Source organism: Myiozetetes cayanensis, unplaced genomic scaffold (genome assembly GCF_022539395.1).
Source record: "Myiozetetes cayanensis isolate MyiCay16 unplaced genomic scaffold, myiCay2020 scf23, whole genome shotgun sequence".
NCBI lineage: Eukaryota > Metazoa > Chordata > Aves > Passeriformes > Tyrannidae > Myiozetetes > Myiozetetes cayanensis.
Genome location: NW_026087445.1, coordinates 8,580,600 through 8,603,498, shown reverse-complemented (window position 1 = coordinate 8,603,498; position 22,899 = coordinate 8,580,600). Strand labels below are relative to the sequence as shown.

At 57.7% G+C, this 22,899-nt stretch overlaps 1 protein-coding gene across 10 annotated transcripts in view; it reads left to right on the top strand.

Moving 5' to 3' along the window:
• The window catches only part of KCNT1 (potassium sodium-activated channel subfamily T member 1), an 83,974-nt gene that overhangs the window by 57,512 nt on the left and 3,563 nt on the right, over positions 1-22,899 (top strand). For 4 of the 10 annotated variants that reach the window (XM_050320215.1, XM_050320220.1, XM_050320222.1 and 1 more), the window contains 29 exons: positions 2,883-2,962; positions 4,004-4,103; positions 5,290-5,346; positions 5,684-5,732; positions 5,867-5,926; positions 6,752-6,826; positions 7,174-7,257; positions 7,704-7,798; positions 8,613-8,793; positions 8,880-9,044; positions 9,124-9,260; positions 9,471-9,534; positions 9,943-10,051; positions 10,228-10,336; positions 11,153-11,302; positions 11,467-11,705; positions 12,662-12,878; positions 13,870-13,975; positions 14,063-14,235; positions 14,411-14,482; positions 14,757-14,891; positions 15,117-15,228; positions 15,506-15,607; positions 15,730-15,813; positions 16,175-16,303; positions 16,632-16,652; positions 17,542-17,845; positions 19,854-19,916; positions 22,412-22,496. In XM_050320215.1, coding sequence (XP_050176172.1) covers positions 2,883-2,962; positions 4,004-4,103; positions 5,290-5,346; positions 5,684-5,732; positions 5,867-5,926; positions 6,752-6,826; positions 7,174-7,257; positions 7,704-7,798; positions 8,613-8,793; positions 8,880-9,044; positions 9,124-9,260; positions 9,471-9,534; positions 9,943-10,051; positions 10,228-10,336; positions 11,153-11,302; positions 11,467-11,705; positions 12,662-12,878; positions 13,870-13,975; positions 14,063-14,235; positions 14,411-14,482; positions 14,757-14,891; positions 15,117-15,228; positions 15,506-15,607; positions 15,730-15,813; positions 16,175-16,303; positions 16,632-16,652; positions 17,542-17,845; positions 19,854-19,916; positions 22,412-22,496 — 3,357 coding nt within the window. Of the gene's footprint in view, positions 1-2,882; positions 2,963-4,003; positions 4,104-5,289; positions 5,347-5,683; positions 5,733-5,866; positions 5,927-6,751; positions 6,827-7,173; positions 7,258-7,703; positions 7,799-8,612; positions 8,794-8,879; positions 9,045-9,123; positions 9,261-9,470; positions 9,535-9,942; positions 10,052-10,227; positions 10,337-11,152; positions 11,303-11,466; positions 11,706-12,661; positions 12,879-13,869; positions 13,976-14,062; positions 14,236-14,410; positions 14,483-14,756; positions 14,892-15,116; positions 15,229-15,505; positions 15,608-15,729; positions 15,814-16,174; positions 16,304-16,631; positions 16,653-17,541; positions 17,846-19,853; positions 22,126-22,411; positions 22,497-22,899 lie in introns of all 10 variants that reach the window. The other 6 variants (XM_050320219.1, XM_050320224.1, XR_007629459.1 and 3 more) reach the window with 5 other exon arrangements.

The window sequence follows — 22,899 nt, the reverse complement described above, 5'->3', positions numbered from 1 at the left end:
GGAGGGATGCTCCCAGTGGGAAGGATGTTTGGCTGGAGGGAGGGATGTTTGACTGGCAGGAGGGATGCTGGGGCAGTGGGAAGGATGTTCAGGCAGTGGGAAGGATGGATGGATGGATGGATGTTCAGGCAGTGGGAAGGATGGATGTTCAGGCAGTGGGAAGGATGTTCAGGCAGTAGGATGGATGGATGGATGGATGGATGTTCAGGCAGTGGGAAGGATGTTCAGGCAGTGGGATGGATGTTCAGGCAGTGGGAAGGATGCTCCCAGAGGGAGGGTTGCCCAGCCATGGCAGCAGGAAGGGGGCAGTTTGAAGGGACCATCCTGCCTGAGCTGCAGGGAAGGCAGAGCCCTCAGGGTGTGTTTTGGGCTGGCAACGCAGCCAGAGTTTTGCTTGATTTTTATTTCACGTTAGTTCTTGACAGTGAAATTAAAGGGTATGTTTTACATGATATCATCTCCTTCCCCCAGCTGGGAAGGGAGTAGGAGCTTTGATATTCTTGGATGGTGCAGCTGCCTGGTAAAGGCCATCTCTCGCTCTGCCCTGGGCCAGTGGGGTGTTGGCTGCCAGTGCTGCAGTGGGACCCCCCGACAGCTCCAGGGGCTCAGCCCAGCTCGCAGGGAGGGCAGATTATCTGTACAGGAACATGTTCTTTTATTCCTTTATTCTTTTTCAGTGATAAACACCCCCTTCCCCCCTTTCCTGAGACCTACTTCAGTTGCTTTTCCCCGTGTTCTTCCTCCTGCAGCCATCAGGATGGATGAATACACGGGCTACTTTGTCATGAAAAGTTAGATCTAATCATTTAGTTCTTTTATCCACCAGCAATTATATCCATCATCTCGAGGTGGGCTGCAGAGCTTATGGATCAGTGAACCATCTGGCTGGAGACAGAGATTGATATTGCTGTTTGTTTGGTTGATACAGAGACGAATGTCTGGGAGAGGAATCGTGCTCCCTCAAGTCTCCGTCTCCTCAGGGCGCTTAATCCTCAGAGGCTCTGATGAATGGGGTGCTCAGCGCTCCTGTCCGAGCTGAAAGGCAGTTCCCAGCATTTCCTGGGCATTTTTAATATGGAGAAGGAGCAATCAGCTCGCGTGGAGCGTTGTGAGCAGTCGTGGCAGCTGATTTATGGCCCTGGCACTGAAAAATTATTTGCCAGGTCTGGCTTTGGAAACGATTAATTTTGACACGTGTTGAAGCCGGGTCTGTGTTAATGCTGCTTGCTCCTGAGGCAGCGTGCTGGTGAGCCAGGGGCTGTAAATTCTCCTGCTCTCTCCCTGCACTGGGGTCTGTCCTTGCCCACCTACCTCCTTGTTCCCTTCTCGTGGTGACCAAGTACCAGGTTTGGTGGAAAACCCTTCTGACCACCCTCCTAACCCCCAAGGATGAGGGGGTCTGACAAACCCCCCTTCCCAATTTGCTGCCCAGCCAGCTGGGCAGGAATGCTCAGTGGATATTTGTTTATCCCCCCCACCGTGTCAGAGTGAGGAGCAGCTGCTTCCCAATAAATCCCGAGCGGGTGGCTGTGCCAGGGACGCGCTCGGCCGGAGCGGGCACCACGTGTGCCCCGGCAGAATTACCTGGGCTGGGCAGTTTTGATGACTGCCATGGGGGAACCTGCTCACCCTGAGCTCTGCCTTGCCTGGCAGATAGGCCTGATTGATGAGGTCTTGACGAGCTCTTCCCCAGAGTTAAAAAATGAGTGGTACCAGCAGCACTTACTTAAGGGACTTGTTGAATGCAGTGAACGGGGTAAGTGGCTAATTCCTGGCACTTAACTCCATTATGGGCTGGACTGATAATGAGCAGACTTTGTCTTGCTCAGTCTAAGGCTGAGCAGGAGGACCTGATCCCGTTTTGCTGGCACTTGGCAGGAGCAGTGTGATTTACAACCTGCCTGGGGTCACCAGTGGGTTTGCAAAGGGCCACAGGTGTTTATGAAGTACCAGGGGAGGTGACAACAGATGAGCTGAGCTGGGGATGGTTTTGTCCACACACCCTTCATCCAGGTGGGCTTGATCCCAGCCCCTGCTGACATCCATGGGGAGGAAGCTCCAGCCTTGGTGAGGTTTTTTGCCATCCAGAATGCTGGTGGGAGGGCTGTGGGTGGGGGTCAGGGGTGGAGGCAGCAGAAGCCAATGAAGAAATTCCCGTGGTGGTCACAGCAGTGGATGGGACATTCCTGGATTCACCTGTGGCTCCTCCCTGCTGGTTTCTGTGAAGTACCCTGGCAGGTGACTCTTGTCCCTGTGCCACAAGTCACCAGTGGCTCCAGATGCTAAGTGATGTTTGGAGTTGGTTGTCAGCTCCTGGGTTTTTCTGGAATGACCAAATGTGGTATCTTAGCAACAAAGGGAAATTTTCTCCTTTTAGAGCTGAATTGATTTTTAACAGCTTTGGTGCTGAATGTTTTTCCTAACCCAGGCAGAACCAGGGCAGAACTGGGGACTTTGCCCTTCCAGCTCCTGCTCTGCTGCAGCTGGGGGGGGTTGGAGCTGATAAAACATCGCTGGGGGAGGCTGCTCCAAGGCCACTGCTTTTCTGACAAGTTTTGGACACTGTAAAGTGGGTGTGGAAGGAGAAGTTTATAGGTCTGATTGTGTGGGAATGAAAGCAAAGCCCTCAGCCCCAAGCAGGTCCTGGCCCTGTGGCCACACCTTCTGCTTGGATAGCCGGTGATGGATCGTGTCCTGGTGCTACTGGTGGTGATGGATCATGTCTTGGGGGTGCTGTGGGAGCAGCTGGGAGCCTGGGGCCGAGTCCAGGGTTGTGTGTGGGCTGTAAGGGTGGTCACCCAGCTGGGATGGGGGGACAGGGCTCCTGGGGGCTGCTGCTGTGCCACCCCACTGACGGGCTCCTTCGGGCGCTTTCCCTGCAGGGTGCAGGTCGAGTTCTACGTGAATGAAAACACCTTCAAGGAGCGGCTGAAGCTCTTCTTCATCAAAAACCAGCGATCCAGTGAGTGCTCTGGGCATGGAGTGTGCGTGTTCTGGGGGAAACCAAGCCCTGCCCGAGCCAGGAGAGCCACGCTCTGCCCTGTGGGATGAGAAGCCGTTGCCATCTGCTGGTGGCCACGTCCCCGTGTGTCCCCAGCCCGGGGCTGCTGCCGCCTCTTGGCCTTGCTGTTGAGTGTTGGCCAGCTTGGTTTGGGGGACGTGGTTGCAGGGGGAGGATGGGATGCCTCCTGCCACTTTTGCTCCTTGGGAATGGCCACAGCTCGGGAACCAGCTGGACAAACTGGCTGGGAGCAGGGTGGGTGTCAATAGCTGCCTGGCAGAGAGGAAATGTCCCCATCAGGGAGTGAGTGTCCCCCTCACAGGGCTGGCTGTGAGCTACCCACTCCTGCTCCAGCCCCCCAGATTAGCCTCCACTTGACTAATGGTGTTTTTATTTTCTTTCTCCGGGATCTCATTAGCTGTCTGGAGGGAGCCTTGCTCGTTAATTCAGAAATTCACATTTTCTTTTTTTCCTCCCTGCATTCTGTTGTCTCGTTGAAAAAAGCTGGGGCCCAGCACAACAGGGCGCCCAGGGGGAAGTTTTTAATGAAAATGTGATGAATTTCTCACTTGTAATTTTGAGTAACGACCCGATGAACTGGCTGGGGAGGGAGAGTGGGAAAAGCAGCAGATTCTGCTCGCTGTCCCTGCTCCTGCAAGGTGCTTGCAGAGAGTGGTGAGCACTTTTTAATGGATCCCTGCTAATGAGGGGGACACACTCCAGCAGCTCCTCATTCATCTCTCACATCTATCGGGGTCAGCAAGGAGCTGACTCATCATTATTTATTTCTGTGCCAGGCTCCTGCATTTCTGACCCCGGGGAGGACACGTGGGGCCCTGGGCAAGGCTGAGCAGCTCTCCTGTGCTGCCCTGGGGCTCAGGGGGGGTCCTGTGGTGGGTGGGGCTGTGCAGAGCTTGTGGGGAGCTAAAGGTGTGGTGCTGTGGGGTTCAGGGACTGCCCAGGAGTGCTGCCTGCCTCATTCCATGCTCCCCTCCACCCCAGGCCTGAGGATCCGGCTCTTCAACTTCTCCCTGAAGCTGCTCACGTGCCTCCTGTACATCGTCCGCGTCCTGCTCGACAACCCTGAGGAGGGCATCGGCTGGTGAGTGCCCCTGGGCAGTGGGCATCGGCTGGTGAGTGCCCCTGGGCGATGGCAGCTGCTCACAGCCACTGTGGAGATGGTTTTCTCTCGCTCCAGCTGTTGGAATTGGTGGTTCAGCAGATCTACCCAGGCTGGAGGGCTTTGCTCCCTGCTCAGATCCCGTGGGTGGGTGAGTGGGCACTCACTGGCCCTGCCCAGAGCACTGGGAGAGGACAGGGGAAGAATTCAGGGCACGTTCATTCCAGCTGCTGTCTGGCTTGGTCAGGGGGCAGCGTGGCCTTCAGACACAGGCAAGAGCTCATGACTCGAGTGCATCACCATGCAGATAGTTTCTGAACACTGATGCCCTTGAATAAATTTCCATTAAATCCCATTTAAGCATTTGGGAGGGAAATACGTTGTGCTGTTTAGATCCTTGAGGTGGCAGATGATTCCATACATCAGCTTTGCTCTGGGTTTCAGTAGAAGCCTATTTTTAATACGTCCTTGCTTTGTTTAGCTCACAAACCATTGTGCTTTTTTGTTTGTTTGTTCGTTTGTTTTTTCCAAGAGCTTGGAGAATTGGCAGTTTGATTTTCCTCCTTGTAAAGGCTGCAGGCTGCCAGGTGCACCTGCACGTCCCAAAAGCGCTGTCAGACCTGTGAGAGGGAAAGCAGGACACGACTGCTCAGCCCTGACAGGTTCAGTGCAGCTGCAGCTCAGGGAGTTCCACCTTCCTGAGGCTGTGTGACGGAATAAAGGCTGGCCAGCGGGAACACATCCCTCGCAGCAAGGCAGGGAGAGGAGAGCTTGGCTCGCTGCTGCTGCTGCCTGGCAGGATGCTCTGCCTCGTCCCAGAAGCTGAGCATCAGCAGCTTTTGCTGATTGTAACCTGGTAATTCCCAGTTCCCTGTGTTCCACGCTGTGCCAGGGAGCCCTGTACCTCAGGAGTGTGGATGTTCTGCAGCATCTCTGATAGGGGCTGAAGTACCTGAGGGGTTTTGTTCTCACCCAGTCTGCTGGGTGAGACAGACTCCTGTGGAAAGCCCTGGCTGTAGGAATCAGTGTGTTTGCATCCATGGAAGTGTTGCCCTGGTGCCTCCCCCAGCATCAGCACCCAGCGAGGAGGGCACTGGGGGGGTCAATCCCAGCATCCCTGTTCCTCCTCCCCCTCCCTGACTGCTTCTCCTTGCTCTTTCTCTCCTAGCTGGGAATGTGAGAAGCAGAATTACACAGCATTTAACCAGTCCACCAACATAAACTGGTGAGTCAGAGCTGCTCCAGTGCTGGGGTCTGGCCCTGCCAGGGTGTGGGAATGCAGGGATGGGGGTGGCTGGTGCTGACAGCTGCCCGTGGCCATTTCTTGGTCGTGGGGCTGCTCAAGGGATGTGGAGCAGCATCCCAGAATCAAATACCTGTGGCTGCACCCTTGGGAATGGCTTGTTCCCGGTGCAGGGGCTGCTTGAGCCAATTGTGCAGTAGGGAACACCACAGTACCTGTGCTGGTCCTGCACCAGTGCCCTTGGATTTGTGTTCAGCGGGGGGGTAACGACGCTGATAGCTGGGCTGCAGCTCAGACCCCTCTGGGATTTCCTCTGCAGGTCACACATCTTCTGGGTGGACAGAAAAACACCTCTGTGGGCTGTGCAGGTGAGCACCCAGCCCTTGGCACACAGGAGCTTGGAGCTCTGCCCCAGCTGTGATAGCCAGGGGGGCTCTGGGAGCTCTGGTGGGCTGATGGAGCCTGGAGGGAGCCCCCAGAGCCGTTCCCTGTGTCCCTGCAGGTCAGCATCGCTCTCATCAGCTTTCTGGAGACCATGCTGCTCATCTATCTCAGCTACAAGGTGAGTGCCCAGGGAGGCAGGGGGTGGTGATGCACGGCCTGGCTCTGCCCCCCTGGCATGAATTCATGTCTCCTGTTTTGAGCTGCCTGAAGCTGGAGTGTCCCAGGAGGATGTTTGTCTCGACGATGTCTCAGCTGGCTCCGGCTGTTTTCCTTTCTCATTCCCCCTCGGGCTCCTGGATAAGAGTTGTGCAGAACAGAATATCTTCCTTTGCTGCTTTCCCTTAAATTCAGACCTGTTTTACACGTGTTTTTAAGGGAGGACAGGCTGACACACCCCGAGATTGCTCGGGCTGAGGAGCTGGAGCTGAGCTCGGCAGCGTTGACTCCTGCCTGTGCCGAGCTCTGCTGCCTCCGTGGGCTCCAAGCCAGGCAGGGAGAGGAACAAGCTGACTCCTTTGGACCAAAACCCCTTAAAATGGCCAAAAAAGAGTGACCTTAACAAATGGCATCTTCTCAGGGACCCGGGGAGAGCTGGCAGAAGAGACTCAGACCCTGCGTCACCCCCTGGTTTGAGTGCCAGCGACTCGTAACAGTCACTCTCGTTCTCCCTCCTTGCATGAAACGTCATTGTCCCCCAGCAGCAGTGACAGACAGAGGGATGTGGTGGCTGCAGAGAGGACTGGAGGGTTTGGGAATGTTTCCTGACCTCGTTGTGCCTGCCACCACCACTGCATCTCCCCTGCAGGCAAACCAGAGCATCTTCCTGCTTCCTGAAGCAGTATTTCCCTCATCTAGCAGGGTCTGTGGCAGAGAGGGAGCGTTTTAATTGTCCTTTGGGAAAGTTTGAAGCTTCTTTAATTCTCATTTGTTTTTAATTCCTCAGGGGAACATCTGGGAGCAGATTTTTCGCATTTCCTTCATCCTTGAGATGATCAACACGGTGCCATTTATTATCACGGTGAGTGTTTCCCGGTGACATTTAAGAGCAGCTCTAAGTGTAGTAAGTGCTGTAGCTTTAGAGGTGAAATAAAGACAAATGGATGTCTGGCCAAGTAGTATTTAAAGCTGGCAGGATGTTTTTCTTCGGTATTTTACAATATAATGACTTTTCTCTGGAGCCTTATCCCCAAATCCATTTTCCCTTCTCAGCTGCTCTGGTGCAGCCGGGAGAGCAGGGCCGTGTTTGGCAGCAGCCTCTGCTCAGCTTGGAGATGGATCCTTCCAGAAAGGGCTTGAATTGGCTGTTTATAGCTTTATTTTTTTAAAGAGCATGGATTTTTCTGAGAATAACTCTTGATTTTGTAGATATTCTGGCCTCCTCTGAGGAATTTGTTCATTCCCGTGTTCCTGAACTGCTGGCTGGCCAAGTACGCCCTGGAGAACATGATTGTGAGTGACCCCTTTTGTCCAGCTCCTGGGGGATGGGGAGGGCAGTGGGATTGGAGGGAGCCCTTGGCTGCCCCTGGCTCTGGGGAGGTTTCAGTGCTCAGTGTGTGCAGCCCTGCCTGGCTGGTGGGAGGTGAGGCTTTGCCAGCTGGGAATGCCAGGTTGTGACCTGCTGTGGAGGAGCAGCAGGAGCTGCATGTTGACAGGGTTGGCCAGGGAGGAGGTTTTTCAGCCATTCCCACGTGCCCACTCGAGCTGTCTCTCCCAGCAGCAGATCCCAGACCTGCTCACAGGAATGTACATCCCTTTCCAGGGGGCAAATACTGGCCTGACCTTCATCTGGGGGGGCACTGCTGGAGCCAGCAAGAGAACAGCTGGCACTTGGAGGAGGTTGTGCCCCCAGCCTCTCTGAGCCAGTGTGAGCCCTCTCCTCTCTCCTCTCTCCCCAGAACGACCTGCACCGAGCCATCCAAAGGACGCAGTCCGCGATGTTTAACCAGGTGCTCATTCTCATCTGCACCCTCCTGTGTCTCGTTTTCACGGGGTGAGTGTTGCCCTTCCTTTCACTACGTCCCCTTCCTCGCCCAGGGAAAGCAGCTGTGCCCATCCTGGGCTGATGGCAGAGCTGGGCTCTTGCAGGGCCGACACCTCCCTGCCTTGCTCTGTTCCCAGCACCCTGAACACCGGGAGGGAGGTTCTGAACCAAACTAATCATCCAAACAGAAACTTTTCAGCAGGCTTGTGTGAGCCTGAGGGTGTTCTCAGAGGGAGCTGGGTGATAGGAGTTTCAGAGCAGGGACAGCAGCTCCCCACAGGGACATGGGCTCTGGTGTGTGACGGCTCATTCACCAGAACCCATCGCACCCACTGGCTCTGACCACGCTCTTCCTCCCCCCACAGATTTGTGTAATAGGCCACTGGGGCTCCTCTTAATTAACTGGGCCTTTTACCCTGTGTTTCCAACAACAAGGCCATTCCTTTGGGGTGGGGGTTGCAGTGCTCATCACTGGCTACTTAGCTCTAAATTAGCCTTTGAATCTTCCTCGGCTTGGGTTTGAGGCATTTTACCCCATTAAGTTGCTGAACGTAGAGGAAATGAAGCTTTCAGGCTCATGAGGTTTTGGCAATAAAGATGGTGCTCCGAGTGGGGTGACTAATGCCATTTTGGAGCTCAGCAGTGCTCCTGGCCCGTGGCATCTCCTGCTGCTGGGGCCACGGATGTGTTTCTGGGTGAGGCTACAATTCTGGTCCAGGAAGACTGAGGTGACACTTGTGCTTAGCAGGATGACTTTGAGCTGCAGGTTTGTGGGGTTATTCTGCCCTGTCTCCTGGGCTGTGACGGGGCTTTCTCCCTCCAGGACCTGTGGCATCCAGCATTTAGAAAGAGCAGGTGAGAAGCTCTCCCTCTTCAAGTCCTTCTATTTCTGCATCGTCACCTTTTCCACCGTGGGCTACGGAGATGTGACACCAAAGATCTGGCCTTCCCAGCTGCTCGTCGTCATCATGATCTGCGTCGCCCTGGTCGTGCTGCCGCTCCAGGTCAGGCCTGCCCGGCTGGGGATGGACAGGCGTGCCCCGGGGCAGCCCTGCCGATGGGGACATCAGCCCTCTGCCTCCCTCTGCAGTTCGAGGAGCTCGTCTACCTGTGGATGGAGCGGCAGAAGTCGGGCGGCAACTACAGCCGGCACCGCGCGCAGACGGAGAAACACGTCGTGCTCTGCGTCAGCTCCCTCAAGATTGATCTCCTCATGGACTTCCTCAACGAGTTCTACGCCCACCCACGCCTGCAGGTGAGGACCAGGCGTGTGGTGGGCTCGCAGGCTCTCTGGGCTGGGGGAACACCCACCCATGCCGGGCTCTCTCTTGCAGGATTACTACGTGGTGATCCTTTGCCCAACAGAGATGGACATCCAGGTGCGGCGGGTCCTGCAGATCCCTCTGTGGTCGCAGCGAGTGATCTACCTCCAGGGCTCTGCACTGAAGGACCAGGACCTCATGAGAGCCAAGTGAGCAGAGGGACACCCTGCACATCCCTGGTGGGGCCGGTCCTGCCACGCGGTCGAGCTGCCCGCAGGTCCCAGAACGCCAGAGGAGGGTCCCCAGATGTGTGACCAGGGTGTCCCTTCTCTGGGGGCTGGCAGTGCCCTGGCTGGTGCAGGCAGTGCCCAGCTTCATGGGCCCGTGCAGTTCACGGGGTCACTGCTCTCTCTCTGCAGGATGGACAATGGAGAGGCCTGTTTCATCCTCAGCAGCCGCAACGAGGTGGACCGGACTGCAGCGGTGAGCCTGGACAGGGGGTGGCACAGTCTGAGAACAGTTCATGTCCCAGGCAGTGGGGACTGGGGTGATGGGTGCATCTCACCTCTGCCTAGCACAGGAGGGTGCTGGGAGGCAGCTGGGACAAGAGGGTGGGGTTGAGTGCCATGGAGAGTCTCGGGGATGGCACAGGGACAGTGCAGCAGTGCACTCATGGCTGACCCCCTGTGGGCTCACCTCCCTTCTGCTGTCCTGGTTTCCCCTCAGTGCTGGTTTTTGGGGCACAGTTATCCCCCGTTGGCAGCGGGTGCTGCAGGAGCCCTTGCTGTACATCTGCAGGGTGGTGGGTGTTTTGCAGTCCATCAGGTGTAGAAGCATGGGGGAAAATAAACCATCAGCCAAGTAGTTCTTGTTGCTCTTCTCCTTGGCCAGGACCACCAGACCATCCTGAGGGCCTGGGCTGTCAAAGACTTTGCTCCAAACTGTCCCCTCTACGTTCAGATCTTAAAGCCAGAAAACAAATTTCACGTCAAGTTTGCGGGTGAGTTGGAGGGGCTGTGCCCCAGCTGGTGATCAGCTGAAAACCCTCCTGGATTGGCAGGAGGAGGAAACACCCAGTCCCCAACACCACCCCAAAATGACCACATCCCCAGGCACTGCCAGCCAGGGAAACCATCCGTCCACCTCCCTGCTGTGACGGTCCCCTCTGCCTTTCAGATCACGTTGTCTGTGAAGAGGAGTGCAAGTATGCCATGCTGGCACTGAACTGCGTCTGCCCTGCCACCTCCACCCTCATCACGCTGCTGGTGCACACCTCCCGTGGCCAGTGAGTGCTGCCCCTTCCCACCCCTGCCCTCCCCTCCCCACCCCTGCCCTCCCCTGCCCCTGCCTGAGCATGGAGGGATGGCAGCACTGAAGTCTCTGAGCCCAGGGGCACAAGGTGAGGGTCTGGGGTGTGTTTGAGGTAGCACAGTGGGATTTAGGAGCTCACTCCAGGTCAGGAGCAAAAGCCATATTGCAGGGGAACCATCCCAGTGCAGATGGGCCGGGCAGTGCCACCTTTCCAGAGGCTGGGAATAAAAATATCTTTATGCTGGCACAGTGCCAGTGGCAGGAAGGTGAATTCACAGCCTGAGCAGACCCAGACCCTGCAGGCTTTTTGGTGGGTGTGTACACAGCATGGCTGGAAGGAGCTCTGCCAGCCCTGTGGAGCAGTGGTGTGCGTGTCCTGCGCTTTTTGGCTGGTCAGAAATGTCTGAATTTTGGGTAAAGTGCCATCAAAGCAGTTATGAAACATCCTTGCCAGATGACTCTCACCCCATGCTCGGAGCTGTTTGCCAACACGGGCTCTGAACCCTCCCTCTGCACTCTGCAGGGGCCCTCGTTAAATAAAAAGGCACTTAAAAAGCCGAGGTGGAAACGAGCTTGTCCTCAGCTCGTGGTGATGCCTTGCTGTCATCTCCCCACCGTCATCTCACCACTCTTGGGCTCGGTGGCAGCTCCAGAGATGATCAGTGCTCCTGCCCTGTGGCTCTGCCCCGGGATGTGACCGCTGTGCCGGGGTCTGTGCCTGACCTGACACCGTGGGAATCCCCATCCCAGCTCCAAGGGGCCCATCCCAACGCTGCTGCTGTCGTTGCAGGGAGGGCCAGGAGTCCCCGGAGCAGTGGCAGCGGATGTACGGGCGCTGCTCGGGCAATGAGGTCTATCACATCCGCATGGGGGACAGCAAGTTCTTCATGGAGTACGAGGGGAAGAGCTTCACCTACGCTGCCTTCCACGCGCACAAGAAGTGAGGGCGGGGCGGGAAAAACAGGCGGGGCTGGGCGGGAGATACCTGCCAGTCTGCATCCCTGGGCGGGCAGGAGGGCACTGCCAGGTCCCTTGTGCAGGGACAAAGCCCCGGAGGGGGGTTTCTCTCCAGCTGTGATCTCCCACCTCGTGCTCCTGACGCAGATACGGCGTGTGCCTGATCGGCATCCGGAGGGAGGAGAACAAGAGCATCCTGCTGAACCCCGGCCCCCGGCACATCATGGCAGCGTCCGACACCTGCTTCTACATCAACATCACCAAGGAGGAGAACTCTGCCTTCATCTTCAAGCAGGAGGAGAAGCAGAAGAAGAAGGGCTTTGCGGGGAGGGGCAACTATGACGGCCCGTCCCGCCTGCCCGTGCACAGCATCATCGCCAGCATGGGTGAGTCGGGGGGCAGGGGGGCAGCAGGGCTCCCTCGGGGGGAGCAGGAGCCTGCACACACCCCTCCCTTTTCCTCCCCAAGTTTGGGTTTGTTTCCTTTCCCGGGTTTGGTTTGGTTTTGCTCTTTGCACACTCCTTGCCCTGTCCCCCACCGGTGCCGAGGCCGCTGAAAATCCCTTTGCAGCCCCTGTCCCGGTCACCAGTACAAGACACACATCTCCTGCCACCCTGGGTGCCCTCAGCAAGCTCAAATACCACTATTAAACCTCGTGATGTCCATTATCATTAAGGGTGTTTGCATAAGCCCCCCCCCAAGCCTGGATTTAGCCCCCAATTATTTCCCGGGCTGGAGGAAGAAGTGCCACTGGCCACATCCTAAATCACGTTTATGGCTCCCAACCCGAGGAAAGCGCTGTTTGCTCTGCAGCGAGTGGTGCAGATGAGGAATGCCATGAGTCATTACTTCCCGCTTGTATCTGGGGAGAGCGGGTTTTGGGGAGGCTGCGCCACACGAGCACGTCGTATTTCCAGGCAAATAATTGATGTGTTTGTACTCCCGAGCAGCAATTTGCATAGATTATCCCCCAGCAAGGCGCAGAGAGCTCTGCTGAACACTCTGTCACTGTTCCCGTCACACAGCTCCTTCACAGAGGGGCCTTTGGCAAAGGGTGAAGGAAGGGACAGAAGTGATGGGAGTGCCAGCAGGGCAGTGGTGTCTGGCAGGAGGCAGGGACAGTCCCTGGGCCGGCTGAGCTGTGCCCCAGGGAGATGCCCCACACACCAGTACCCAGCTGGAGGGCACTGGTGGGGGCTTTCCCCGCACTCCCCATTCCTGGTGTGGATGGCTGAGCGTCCCCTGGGCTGCTCCTCCCCTGTGCAGGGCTGCAGGGTGCTCCCTCGGCTCTCTGCACCTCCTTAGAGCGTGTTTGCCGTGCCTCCCCCCCCGCCGTGTCCAGGTACAGTGGCCATGGACCTGCAGAACACGGAATGTCGCCCTGCCAACAGCAGCAAACTGGCTCTGCCGGCCGAGAACGGCTCCGGGAACCGCCGGCCCAGCATCGCCCCCGTCCTCGAGCTGGCAGACACCTCGTCCCTGCTGCCCTGCGACCTGCTCAGCGACCAGTCCGAGGACGAGATGACGCAGTCGGACGAGGAGGGGTCAACAGTTGTGGAGTGAGTCACTCTCTGGTCCTTGAGCCCTTCCTTGGCCTGTTTGTTCTGCTTGGATCCTCTTGGTTCTCACTGGATCCTCTTGGTTCTGGTTGGATCCAGTTCTCTCTGGTTCATTCCAGGGACCGTGGTACTCTCAGTGGTGCCTGAGGGATGCTCAGGCTCAGCCCCTCTCAATTTTTCCGTGACCACACGAACAGCTGTTCCATGGACAATCCCCATGACCATGAGCCTTGTGGGCTGCCTTGGGGAATTCTCTGGGAATCAGCAAATTGCCCCAAGGCAGAGGCTGCTGGGGATGGGCAGGTTGTTCCATCACTTCTCTCACCTCACTGATGTGGAGAGGGTCCTGTTCCCCATTGCACATAAATGAAAAATGCAAAATAGATATTTACCACAGCTTTTGAAGTGTCTGTTAGTTTGTGACAGCCAGACTTACCTTACTGGTTCTCTGTCTGGATGGTGTCACAGCCATGGGGGGGGGGTTACTGAATATCCATGAACCCTCACAAATTGGTATTGAATTCATGTCCACTTTTAGCTGTTCTTTAAATGGAAATTTCTGCTTCTGGTTCCATCAAAAGTACAAATGTTGGTTTTTAAAATACCTGTTCACCAAAACTAACTCTACAAATGGACCACGAAGTTTTTTCCTTCTTTATTTGGCTCAGCACTGTCCTCTCCTGCCCTGTCTCCCTCCAGTGGTCCTGTCTGCTGCCTTCTCCACCCGTGCTGGAAACATGGAATGTGGGGCTTTGGCCCTGCACCTTTACAATCTCATGGCCCTTTGCATAGCAAAAAATCATTCCTAAATATGTATATTTGGGACAACTTCCAGCTGTTCAGAGACTTTTGTGGAGCATTTACCGCTGATGTGCTTGAACCCTGGGCTGCTGCTGTTAAATGTTTGGGTTTTTTTTCCCAGCATCTGAATTTTGGGTATGTGGAAACTCTCCCTGTGCCCTCACACTGCTGGCTTTTCTCTCTGCTGCAGGTATGTGAAGGGTTACCCCCCAAACTCCCCCTACATTGGGAGCTCCCCGACTCTGTGCCACCTTTTGCCCGAGAAAGCCCCGTTCTGCTGCCTGAGGCTGGACAAGGTACGATGGGGCTGGGGGTGCTGCCTGGGCGGGGTTCAGCCCCCCAGAGCCATCTGCTGAGTCCCCCTGCTGCCTCCCACCCCACAGGGCTGCAAGCACAACAGCTTTGAGGACGCCAAAGCCTACGGGTTCAAGAACAAGCTGATAATCGTGTCGGCAGAGACGGCGGGGAACGGGCTCTACAACTTCATCGTGCCCCTCCGGGCCTACTATCGGTCCCGCAAGGAGCTGAACCCCATCGTGCTGCTGCTGGACAACAAGCAAGTACTTTTCCACGGATGTTTTCCATCACACTGAGCCCTCCCTGTGTTCATGCTGTGGGATGGGAGGGCGGGGGAGCGGCGGTGCCACCCAGGGGTGTCTCGGCTGATGTTGGCCCTGGGTTTTGTGCCTGTCTTTGCTGAACCGCCTCGCTCTGTGTCGCTCTCCCTCCAGGCCTGAGCACCACTTTCTGGAAGCCATTTGTTGTTTCCCCATGGTTTACTACATGGAGGGCACCATCGACAAGTAGGTGTTTCCGTGCGTGGCTGTCGTGGCTTGGGGTGCTGCTGGATTTATCCCAGCCCAGACTTTGGGGTCACCCCACGGGCTGGCACCGTAGAGCTGAGCCCACCCTTGGCTTCTCAGGGTGTCAGCCCCTTCCCTGGTAGATGGGAGCAGGTGAAGAGCTGGTGGTGGGGAGCAGGCTGGGCTGGCTGGAGCGCTGCGTGTCGCAGCGTGCCGCTTCCCTGTGTCCTCCCCAAGGGCTCACCCTGCGCTCTTCTCTTTGGGAACTGCCCAGCCTGGACAGCTTGCTGCAGTGCGGCATCATCTACGCCGACAACCTGGTGGTGGTGGACAAGGAGAGCACCATGAGCGCCGAGGAGGACTACATGGCAGATGCAAAGACCATTGTCAACGTGCAGACCATGTTCAGGTGAGAGGTGACCGCTGCTGGGGACGAGCCCAGGAAGGGTGTTGGTGGCCGGGGAGGTGGCTGTGGGCAGTGGGACACATCTGTGGTTGAGGAAACAGCTCCTAATCAGCTATTTCTGTCCTCAGACAGGCACGGGGGTGGGTTTGGTCCTCCTCAGGCTGTAACTGCAGGGGATGATCTCACCTCTGAGTGAGCTGCAGGATAACAGGTCTCTTTCCATTGCAGGCTCTTCCCCAGCCTCAGCATTATCACGGAGCTGACCCACCCCTCCAACATGAGGTTCATGCAGTTCAGAGCAAAGGACAGTTACTCTCTTGCCCTTTCCAAACTAGAAAAGGTAAGAGAAGGTTGTCCCCTGCACAGGGGCCTGGGAAGTCACTGCTGAGAGTGATTGCATATGAGCTGCTCAAAGTCCTGTGCTCTTCCCATGTCCAGAAAACCCAGTTGTGTCTCACATTTCTGTGGAGAAAAAACCCTCTTTCCCCTGGTGCAAGGATGCTGCCCTGGTTCCCTCCTGTCACACCCACCAGAAACACTACACTGCTGTCCTCCCATTTCCACGAGCCCTCTAGTTTCTGTGCAACCTGTGCTCTCATCTCTCCTTCCTCTTCCAGAGAGAGAGGGAGAACGGCTCCAACCTGGCCTTCATGTTCCGGCTGCCCTTCGCAGCCGGGAGGGTCTTCAGCATCAGCATGTTGGACACGCTGCTCTACCAGGTGAGAGCCAGGTGGGCTCTGTGGGTGAGGCACCCCTGCAGCTCTGGCCACCCCTCTGCATCTCCCAGTGAATAACTGAGCAAAGCTTTTCCCTGGGTTCTCACCCGAATGTCTCCCCCCAGTCGTTCGTGAAGGATTACATGATCACCATCACCCGGTTGCTGCTGGGCCTCGACACCACGCCAGGCTCTGGATACCTCTGTGCTGTAAGTGCCAAACCCCTTCGGGTTGAAACCACCAGGCCAGGTCTTTGTGGATCTGGTGGGATCCATCACCCTGCACATATGTGGGGTGGGTTCCCCTCTTCTGGGGAGTCAGGGGAGCCACACTGCCAATGTCATTGTTCCCCTCCATCGTGGGGAACCTCAGCACTACCAGCAGCCCAAGAGCTGCCAAGGACCACAGTCCCTGTTCTGAAGGATGAGGCCAGAAATTGTTCCTGGTCTTCTTGTGGAGTCCGGCTCGCCTTTGGGATTGTCGTGGATGAGCCGGGGGGGAAGCTCAGGAGCAGCCCCAGGTGCTCCTCAGCGGGCTCTGAGTGGTTCATGTTTGTCCCCTGTTGCTCAGATGAAGATCACTGAGGATGACCTGTGGATCCGGACGTACGGCCGCCTCTTCCAGAAGCTCTGCTCCTCCAGCGCCGAGATTCCCATCGGGATTTACAGGACGGAGTCTCACATGTTCGCCACCTCCGAGGTAGGAGCACGGTGGTGGCACGTGCTGGGAAGGGGCTGCTGGTGGGGTCCATGAGGCCCCTCAGAGCTGATTTCAGCAGTGGGGGAGGATGAGGGGAGGGGAAGCTCTGCTTTCCCTTCGTCAGCAGCCCCGTGGCTGTTTTGGGGGTGGTGTCCTGGATAAACTGGGTCAGTGTCAGTGCCCGTCTGTCCAGGCAGTGTGGGCAGGGAGGGATGTTCTGGGCACAGCTCTGCCGTGCCACCAGGCACCCAGGGAGCAGGGGGGCACAGCAGGGCTGTCCCTTTGCCGGGCTGACTCTTTGTTTTCCCTCCCTTCTCCCCGGTTGCAGCCCCACGACATCAGAGCGCAGGTGAGTGCCGCTCGCATCCTGCCGCGGGCACTGGGGTGGTGTCGGGCACTGCCCTGCTGTCAGTGCTGCCTTCTGGTCCCCCCCCAACCAGGGGCTGATCCGTGGGCAAGTGCTGTCCTAGCTCTGGCCACCGAGAGCCACCACGTGCCCTGTGCTGGCTGTCACTGCCTGTCCCCACAGCAACACTGGCTGAGCCTCACTCAGCACTCTGGGAAAAGTCCTCAGTGCCCTGACGTGTAATTAACTGGGATAAGAAGCAAGGAAACGAGCCAGGATCCCTCTTAAACACCGGCAGTTCGCAGCTTTGTAGGAAGCAGCGACAGGGAGCTCAAAGTTGACATTTAATTAAACGCAACCCACCCCTTTGAGAGGCCTGAAAGGGCTTTGTTAATAAATTCCCGCTCACCAGTGGGATTGCTGGGTTGGAGATGTGGCAGAATTGCTGCTGTAAGAGGAAGCACAGGGAGATGTGAGCATGGCTGTGTCTTGGGCAGATATCCCAGAGGTAATTGTGGAGGGATGTCATGTGCCCATTAAACTCCACTCGACAGTGCTTATCCCAGAGAAGCTGTGCCTGCCCCATGTCACTTCCCCATGGAAGTGTTCAAGTCCAGATTGGATGGGGCTTGGAGCAACCTGGTCTATGGAAGGTGTCCCTGCCCATGGCAGGGGGTGGAACTGGATGATCTTTAAGGTCTCTTCCAACCCAAACCATTCCATGATTCTATGAAATCTGCTGGCCAGGTAGTTTTGGCAGCACGGGGGTGAAGTGCCGGGGGAGGGGGTGGCTCAGAGGAAGGATCCCATCCCACGGGGGAGATCCCGCCCCTCCAGCCACCGGCCAAGACATTCTTGGCTCCCCCACCCCCGTGACCTGCCGGGCTTCCAGTCACAGATCTCAATCAATGTTGAGGACTGCGAGGACACCAAGGACGTCAAGGAGCACTGGGGGATCAAGACGAGCCACCACAGGAACTCGTGCTCCAGCGACCAGTCGGAGCACCCTCTGCTGCGGCGCAAGAGCATGCAGTGGGCCCGGCGGCTGAGCAGGAAGGGCAACAAGCACTCCAGCAAGACGGCCGAGTGGATCAGCCAGCAGCGCCTGAGCCTGTACCGGCGCTCCGAGCGCCAGGAGCTGTCCGAGCTCGTCAAAAACCGTATGAAGCACCTGGGCCTGCCCACCACCGGCTACGGTAAGTGCCGCCCGGCCCAGCTGCTCTGCGGTGCTGTGTCCCGTCCCGCTCGCGGGCTCCTCAGGTAACCCCCGAGCCGAGCCTAACCCGCACCGAGCCTGACCCCCAAGCTGAACCTAACCCCAGAGCTAAACCTAACCCCTGAGCTGAGCCTAACCCGCACCGAGCCTGACCCCCGAGCCAAGCCTAACCCCAGAGCTAAACCTAACCCCTGAGCTGAGCCTAACCCGCACCGAGCCTGACCCCCAAGCTGAGCTTAACGCCCAAGCTGAGCTTGACCCTTGAGCCAAGCCTAACCCCATGCCGAGCCTGACCCCCAAACCGAACCTAACGCCATGCCAAGCCTAACCCCACGCCAAACCTAACCCCACGCCAAGCCTAACCCCTGAACCAAGCCTAACCCCACGCCGAGCTTAGCCCCGCACCAAGCCTGTCCCCGCAGGCGCTGCCGGGCCTGCTCCGAGCGGCTCCTCATTGCCCAGCTTGCTTGTGCTTCTGCAGCGCTCCAAGCTGGGGTCCCGCCACGCAGATCCCCCCGCCCTGCCACCCCCAGCCAGCTGCAGGCAGCTCCCCCCTCCCCACACACACCCCTGGGCTCTGGGGTGGCTCCAGGCAGGAGCTGGCAGTGGCAGAGTGACGCTCGCCCTCCCGCCCGCAGCAGCGCCCGGTGCTCCCCGCGCAGCCTCGGGGTGCCACGCCCCGCTTGCCCCCTCCTTTCTGGTGGTTCAGGACACACCGACCCCGGGTCAGCAAAACCCCTGTGCCCGAGAGCCCCTGTAGAGCGGCAGGGAGAGGTGAAGCCCCATCAGCTGGCGCAGACCCCCTGTGTTATAGACTTGAATCCGTCATAAACTCTTCCGTGGAAAGCCTTTCGGTAGCTGCAGGGCTGAGTTGCTTCGTGGCGTGTGACAGCGGTGTCTGGCTGTGACAGTGCTCAGGGTCCCTCTGTGCAGCTGCATTTCTTGTGAAGCTTCTGACCTGCCCGTCGGTGCTGCCGTCTGTGTGTCCCCCCCCGGACGACTCCCCCCACCCCTGGGTTATGACAAAGTCTGTAGCCCACAGTTCCCTTGGTTTGTTTGCTTTGGGTTTTGGTTTGGTTTTTGGTTTGGTTTGGTTTTTTTTTTCCTTTCTTTCTTTGAAGCCATCCTGTGCTGCTGCTTGTTTGCTCCATCCTCCAAGAGAGTCCGTCCACCCCGCACCGGCCCCTGCCCGCACTCAGGCTGGCCCTGAGCCCCAGCTGGGATGGGAGCTGGTTTTGGGATGTTTAGGGGGTGGGATCCCTCTTTTCCCATCTTGGCTCTAGGCACATGAAGGAGGAGGAGAGTTTCAGTGCAGTGCAGGAGGGGTTTGGAGTGGAGGGCCCACGGGCTGGCCGTGGATGTCACCAGCAGGAGGGAGGCAGGAGAGCCAGCTCGAGGTGGGACGGAGGGAGCACAGGGAATGCCAGGCAAGGGCTTGCAGGGGTGTATCCCTCCTCTCCTTTTCTCCCTAGTCCTGGTCCCAGAAGTTTCTGCTGTGGTTTCAGAGGGGCTGCCTGGCCTTGGTGAGGGTTGGCAGGGGCTGCCCCACCCTCAGCCCCACTGTGGGGGGCTCAGGGCACGTCTTGGGGTTAGATCAGACTTGGCATCCTTGTCCTGGCAGCTGTCAGTGGAAGCAAACTGGGGGATCTCCGGCAGGAGAAGAGGCAGTGGGGGAGGTGCAGGACCCCCATCCCATCGGGGTGGGGCAGGGCCAGGGCGCTGGGGGACCCTCAACTCCCTGGCCCCTGTGGCCCCTCTGCACCCAGCGGTGCCGGGCCGTGTGTTGTCCCCACGTGTCACCGTCGGTGTGTGGCCTCCCGTGGTGTTCTGGAAGCACACGTTGCTCTGCCTTCCGCCCCTCTCCTTTTTCTTTTGCTCACGTTGTGGCTGCAGCGCAGGAGCTCGTCTCTGATATTGCCGAACCATGGCTTGCTGACCTCTCTCTCTCTCTCTGTTTATGTCTGTGCCTTTCCCTGTATGTTCTGTAGAGGATGTAGCAAATTTAACAGCCAGTGATGTGATGAATCGGGTAAACCTGGGATATTTGCAAGGTAATTCCCTCTCCCTGGGAGTCCCGCGTGACTCATGGCGTGCAGCGTACAACAAGATCATGCCAGCTAAGCCCAAACCTCACCCTTGCCGGTTTTCACCTTAGATCCCCGAGCTTTTCAGCACTAATTTGTTGGGTGGCACTGGAAATCAAAGGACTGGCCTGTAGTGGTGGTGCAAACTCAGGGCTTCACTGAATCGGGGAGATAGAAACCTCAGGGACCCTTTTCTAGTTGAGTTCCTACAGGGAAATCACAGCCCTCGCTGTCTCCAACAGAACCCTCCCCCCCGTGGCTCTGCAAGGTGGCTTTGGGCTGCAAAGCCAGTGGCAGTTCGAGGAGGGGACGAGCCCAGCAGAGCTGCCTGCGCATGTTGTGATGAGCTGCTGGAGCTCCCACACCTTGGTGCCCGTGGGTCAGCCCCAAGGGCAAGGCACCACTTCCAAATCCCTTTGCACCCCTCGGTTTGCCCTCCTGGACCCCTCTCCAGCGTTGGCAGACCCTGTTTTCTGACTGAGCTCAGCAGGAGGTGCCACCAAGGTGCTCTGGGCACCTTGCTGGGGTCTGCAGGAGCTGAGGGGTTTTTGCATCATTTTTGTCTTTACACCAGGGTGTGACGTGCCCTGGAGAGGCCCCTTTTCCCTGAGCTTAGCAATAGTCCCACCCAGCTGTATTTTTGGCCTCACCAGGCCACGCTTAAGGTGAAACGTTGGCATTTCCCTGTGAAGTGTGTCCTTCATCAGAGAGGCAGCCCCAGCTGGGGCTCATGGAAGCCCCACTCCAGCAGAGTATATTGCCCTGGGAGCTGGGATGATGGAGCAATATACTTGGTGTGCTCAGAGTGCCTGGCTTGGCTGCATGGGGGGGTCAGGAAAAGGTGCTTCCATGGAGCAGGGACACCTGCCGTGAGCCAGGGCCCTCCCCACCTCCCGTCATGTCAAAGCCCGTGTCTGCCAGGGGGGTCCCGGGCTCTGTGTGCCCCCCCTTTGCCTCAGCATTGCCACCCCTGCCCCTGCCTCGCTGTAAGGCTGAGCACTGGGATGGCCAAAGCTCCAGGGACTGGCCCACACCTGGGGCAGTGTTGGGGGACTGTGCCAGGGTCCCACACAGCGTCTCCCCGGGGGTGGTCCCAGCCCTGCCCAGCTGTGGCACCTTCTGCGGCCTCAGAGGTACCAGGGATGTGTCTGAGGAGCAAAACAAGGGGCTGGTGTCCCCCTGCAAGCACTGCTGGGTGTGGCACCTGCACGGGATGCCCCGGGGGTTCATCTGGATGTGTCCTGGCAAAGGCAGCTCAGGAGGAACCTGTTGGCACCCCAGTGCTGGGGTTGAAGAGCAGTTGGGCCTCTCCCCTGTGCCAGGGTGAGGGGGCACAGCTGGCACTGCAGTGGCACGAGAGTCCAGCTGTGCCCAGCACGGGGCAGGGCAGCCTTTGACATGGGGACCCCCACCCCTGGGCAGGGGCACAGCAGGGATGGGGTGGTGGGAGCAGCAGGACAGGGAGCAGCCCCCCCAGCCCGGAGTTAGTGCTTGATCCCAGATCCTGGTCCTGCTGCCCCCAAACTGAGCTCCATCTGCTGGGATCATCAAACACCTGGTGTGCTCCAAGGCGCTTAGAGGAGCCTTTCCAAAAGAGGCATCCCAGTGACGAGCCTTGCAGTGAGCTGGTGTCCCTCGGTGCTCCTCCCGCTGCCCCGGCGTCCATCTGTCCGTCCCCTCTCCATCCTGTCCATCCACAGCCCATCAGCCCGTCTGGAAACCACCGTGTTCTCTGTCGCAGCTTCCCCCCACCCCGGCCGCCTGCAGCCTCGCACCCCCATCCATTCCACCATGATCTTGTTCTTGGCTATTTCGGGAAGCGCAGGGGCCCCTCCTGGCATCGTGGATGTCCCTGGGTGCAGCTTTTGGTGGCCCCAAACCCCCCACCCCCTCTCCCCGGGAGGCCACCGTGGTTTAGAGCCGGCCCCAAACGGCACCCACAGCTCTGAAACCCCACGGAGGCAAATTCCCTTGGGCAGGGGAAAGACCCAATCCTTGAATTAATCCTGTTGCTGGATTGATGCTAAATTGAGTAACTGAAGAAGGGGAGAGGTGGGCAGAGTGTTTATTTGTGTGGCCCCCGGGGTGGGGTTTGGCTGCCCTGACGCAGAGGTTGGACTCGTGCTGTACCTCACACAGCAGGACTAACCTGTTCCCTCTTTTGCACTGCACCAAGGTAAGACTTCTCACTTTATTTTGGGGGGGAGTGGGGACTTCGAAGAGTTACATCTGCCAGTCCCCTGGGCCGTGCCGTAGCGGGGGAGAGGCTGGGGAGGCGTGGAGGGAGGTGGCAGTGACGTTCTTGGTGCTCTCCCGCTGGCAGTGCCATCGCCCGCGGCTTTTCCCAGTGAAGGGACCCCTTTGCTGGGGGAGCAAGGGCCAGGACAGTGTCTGTCAGCATGTCTGTTGGGGTGTCTGCCGGGGTGTCCCTCCCTCACCAGCCCTTTCCCCTCCTCTCACAGATGAGATGAACGACCACCAGAACACCTTGTCCTACGTCCTGATCAATCCTCCCCCGGACACGCGGCTGGAGCTCAACGACATCGTGTAGGTGATGCCCCCACGCTCCTGTGGGCTCCCTGTGCCCTCACACAAGCCACAGTGCCCTGGGGCAACCCCCACTGTGTTGCTTTCCATGATTTTTCATAAATACCTGCAGGTTTTGGCTCCTTCCCAAGCTGTTCCCCCTCTCAATATTCCAGAGCCCAAATCGCTCCAGCCCCAGCTTTGCTCTGATGGGCAGTGTGGAGCTTTTCCTTCGGCTTTTGCCACCGTGCAGCTCCAGGAGGAACAACTCCTGCTTACTTCTTCTATTATTTCATGGCATTTATTTTAACAGCTATTATTATTTAACACCTATTGTTTGAACAGCTGCCGTGCTCTGCGAGCAGCAGCTCCCAGCATGACACCGTGGGGCACATCCCAGCCTCAGGGCTGGGCCAGACCCCAA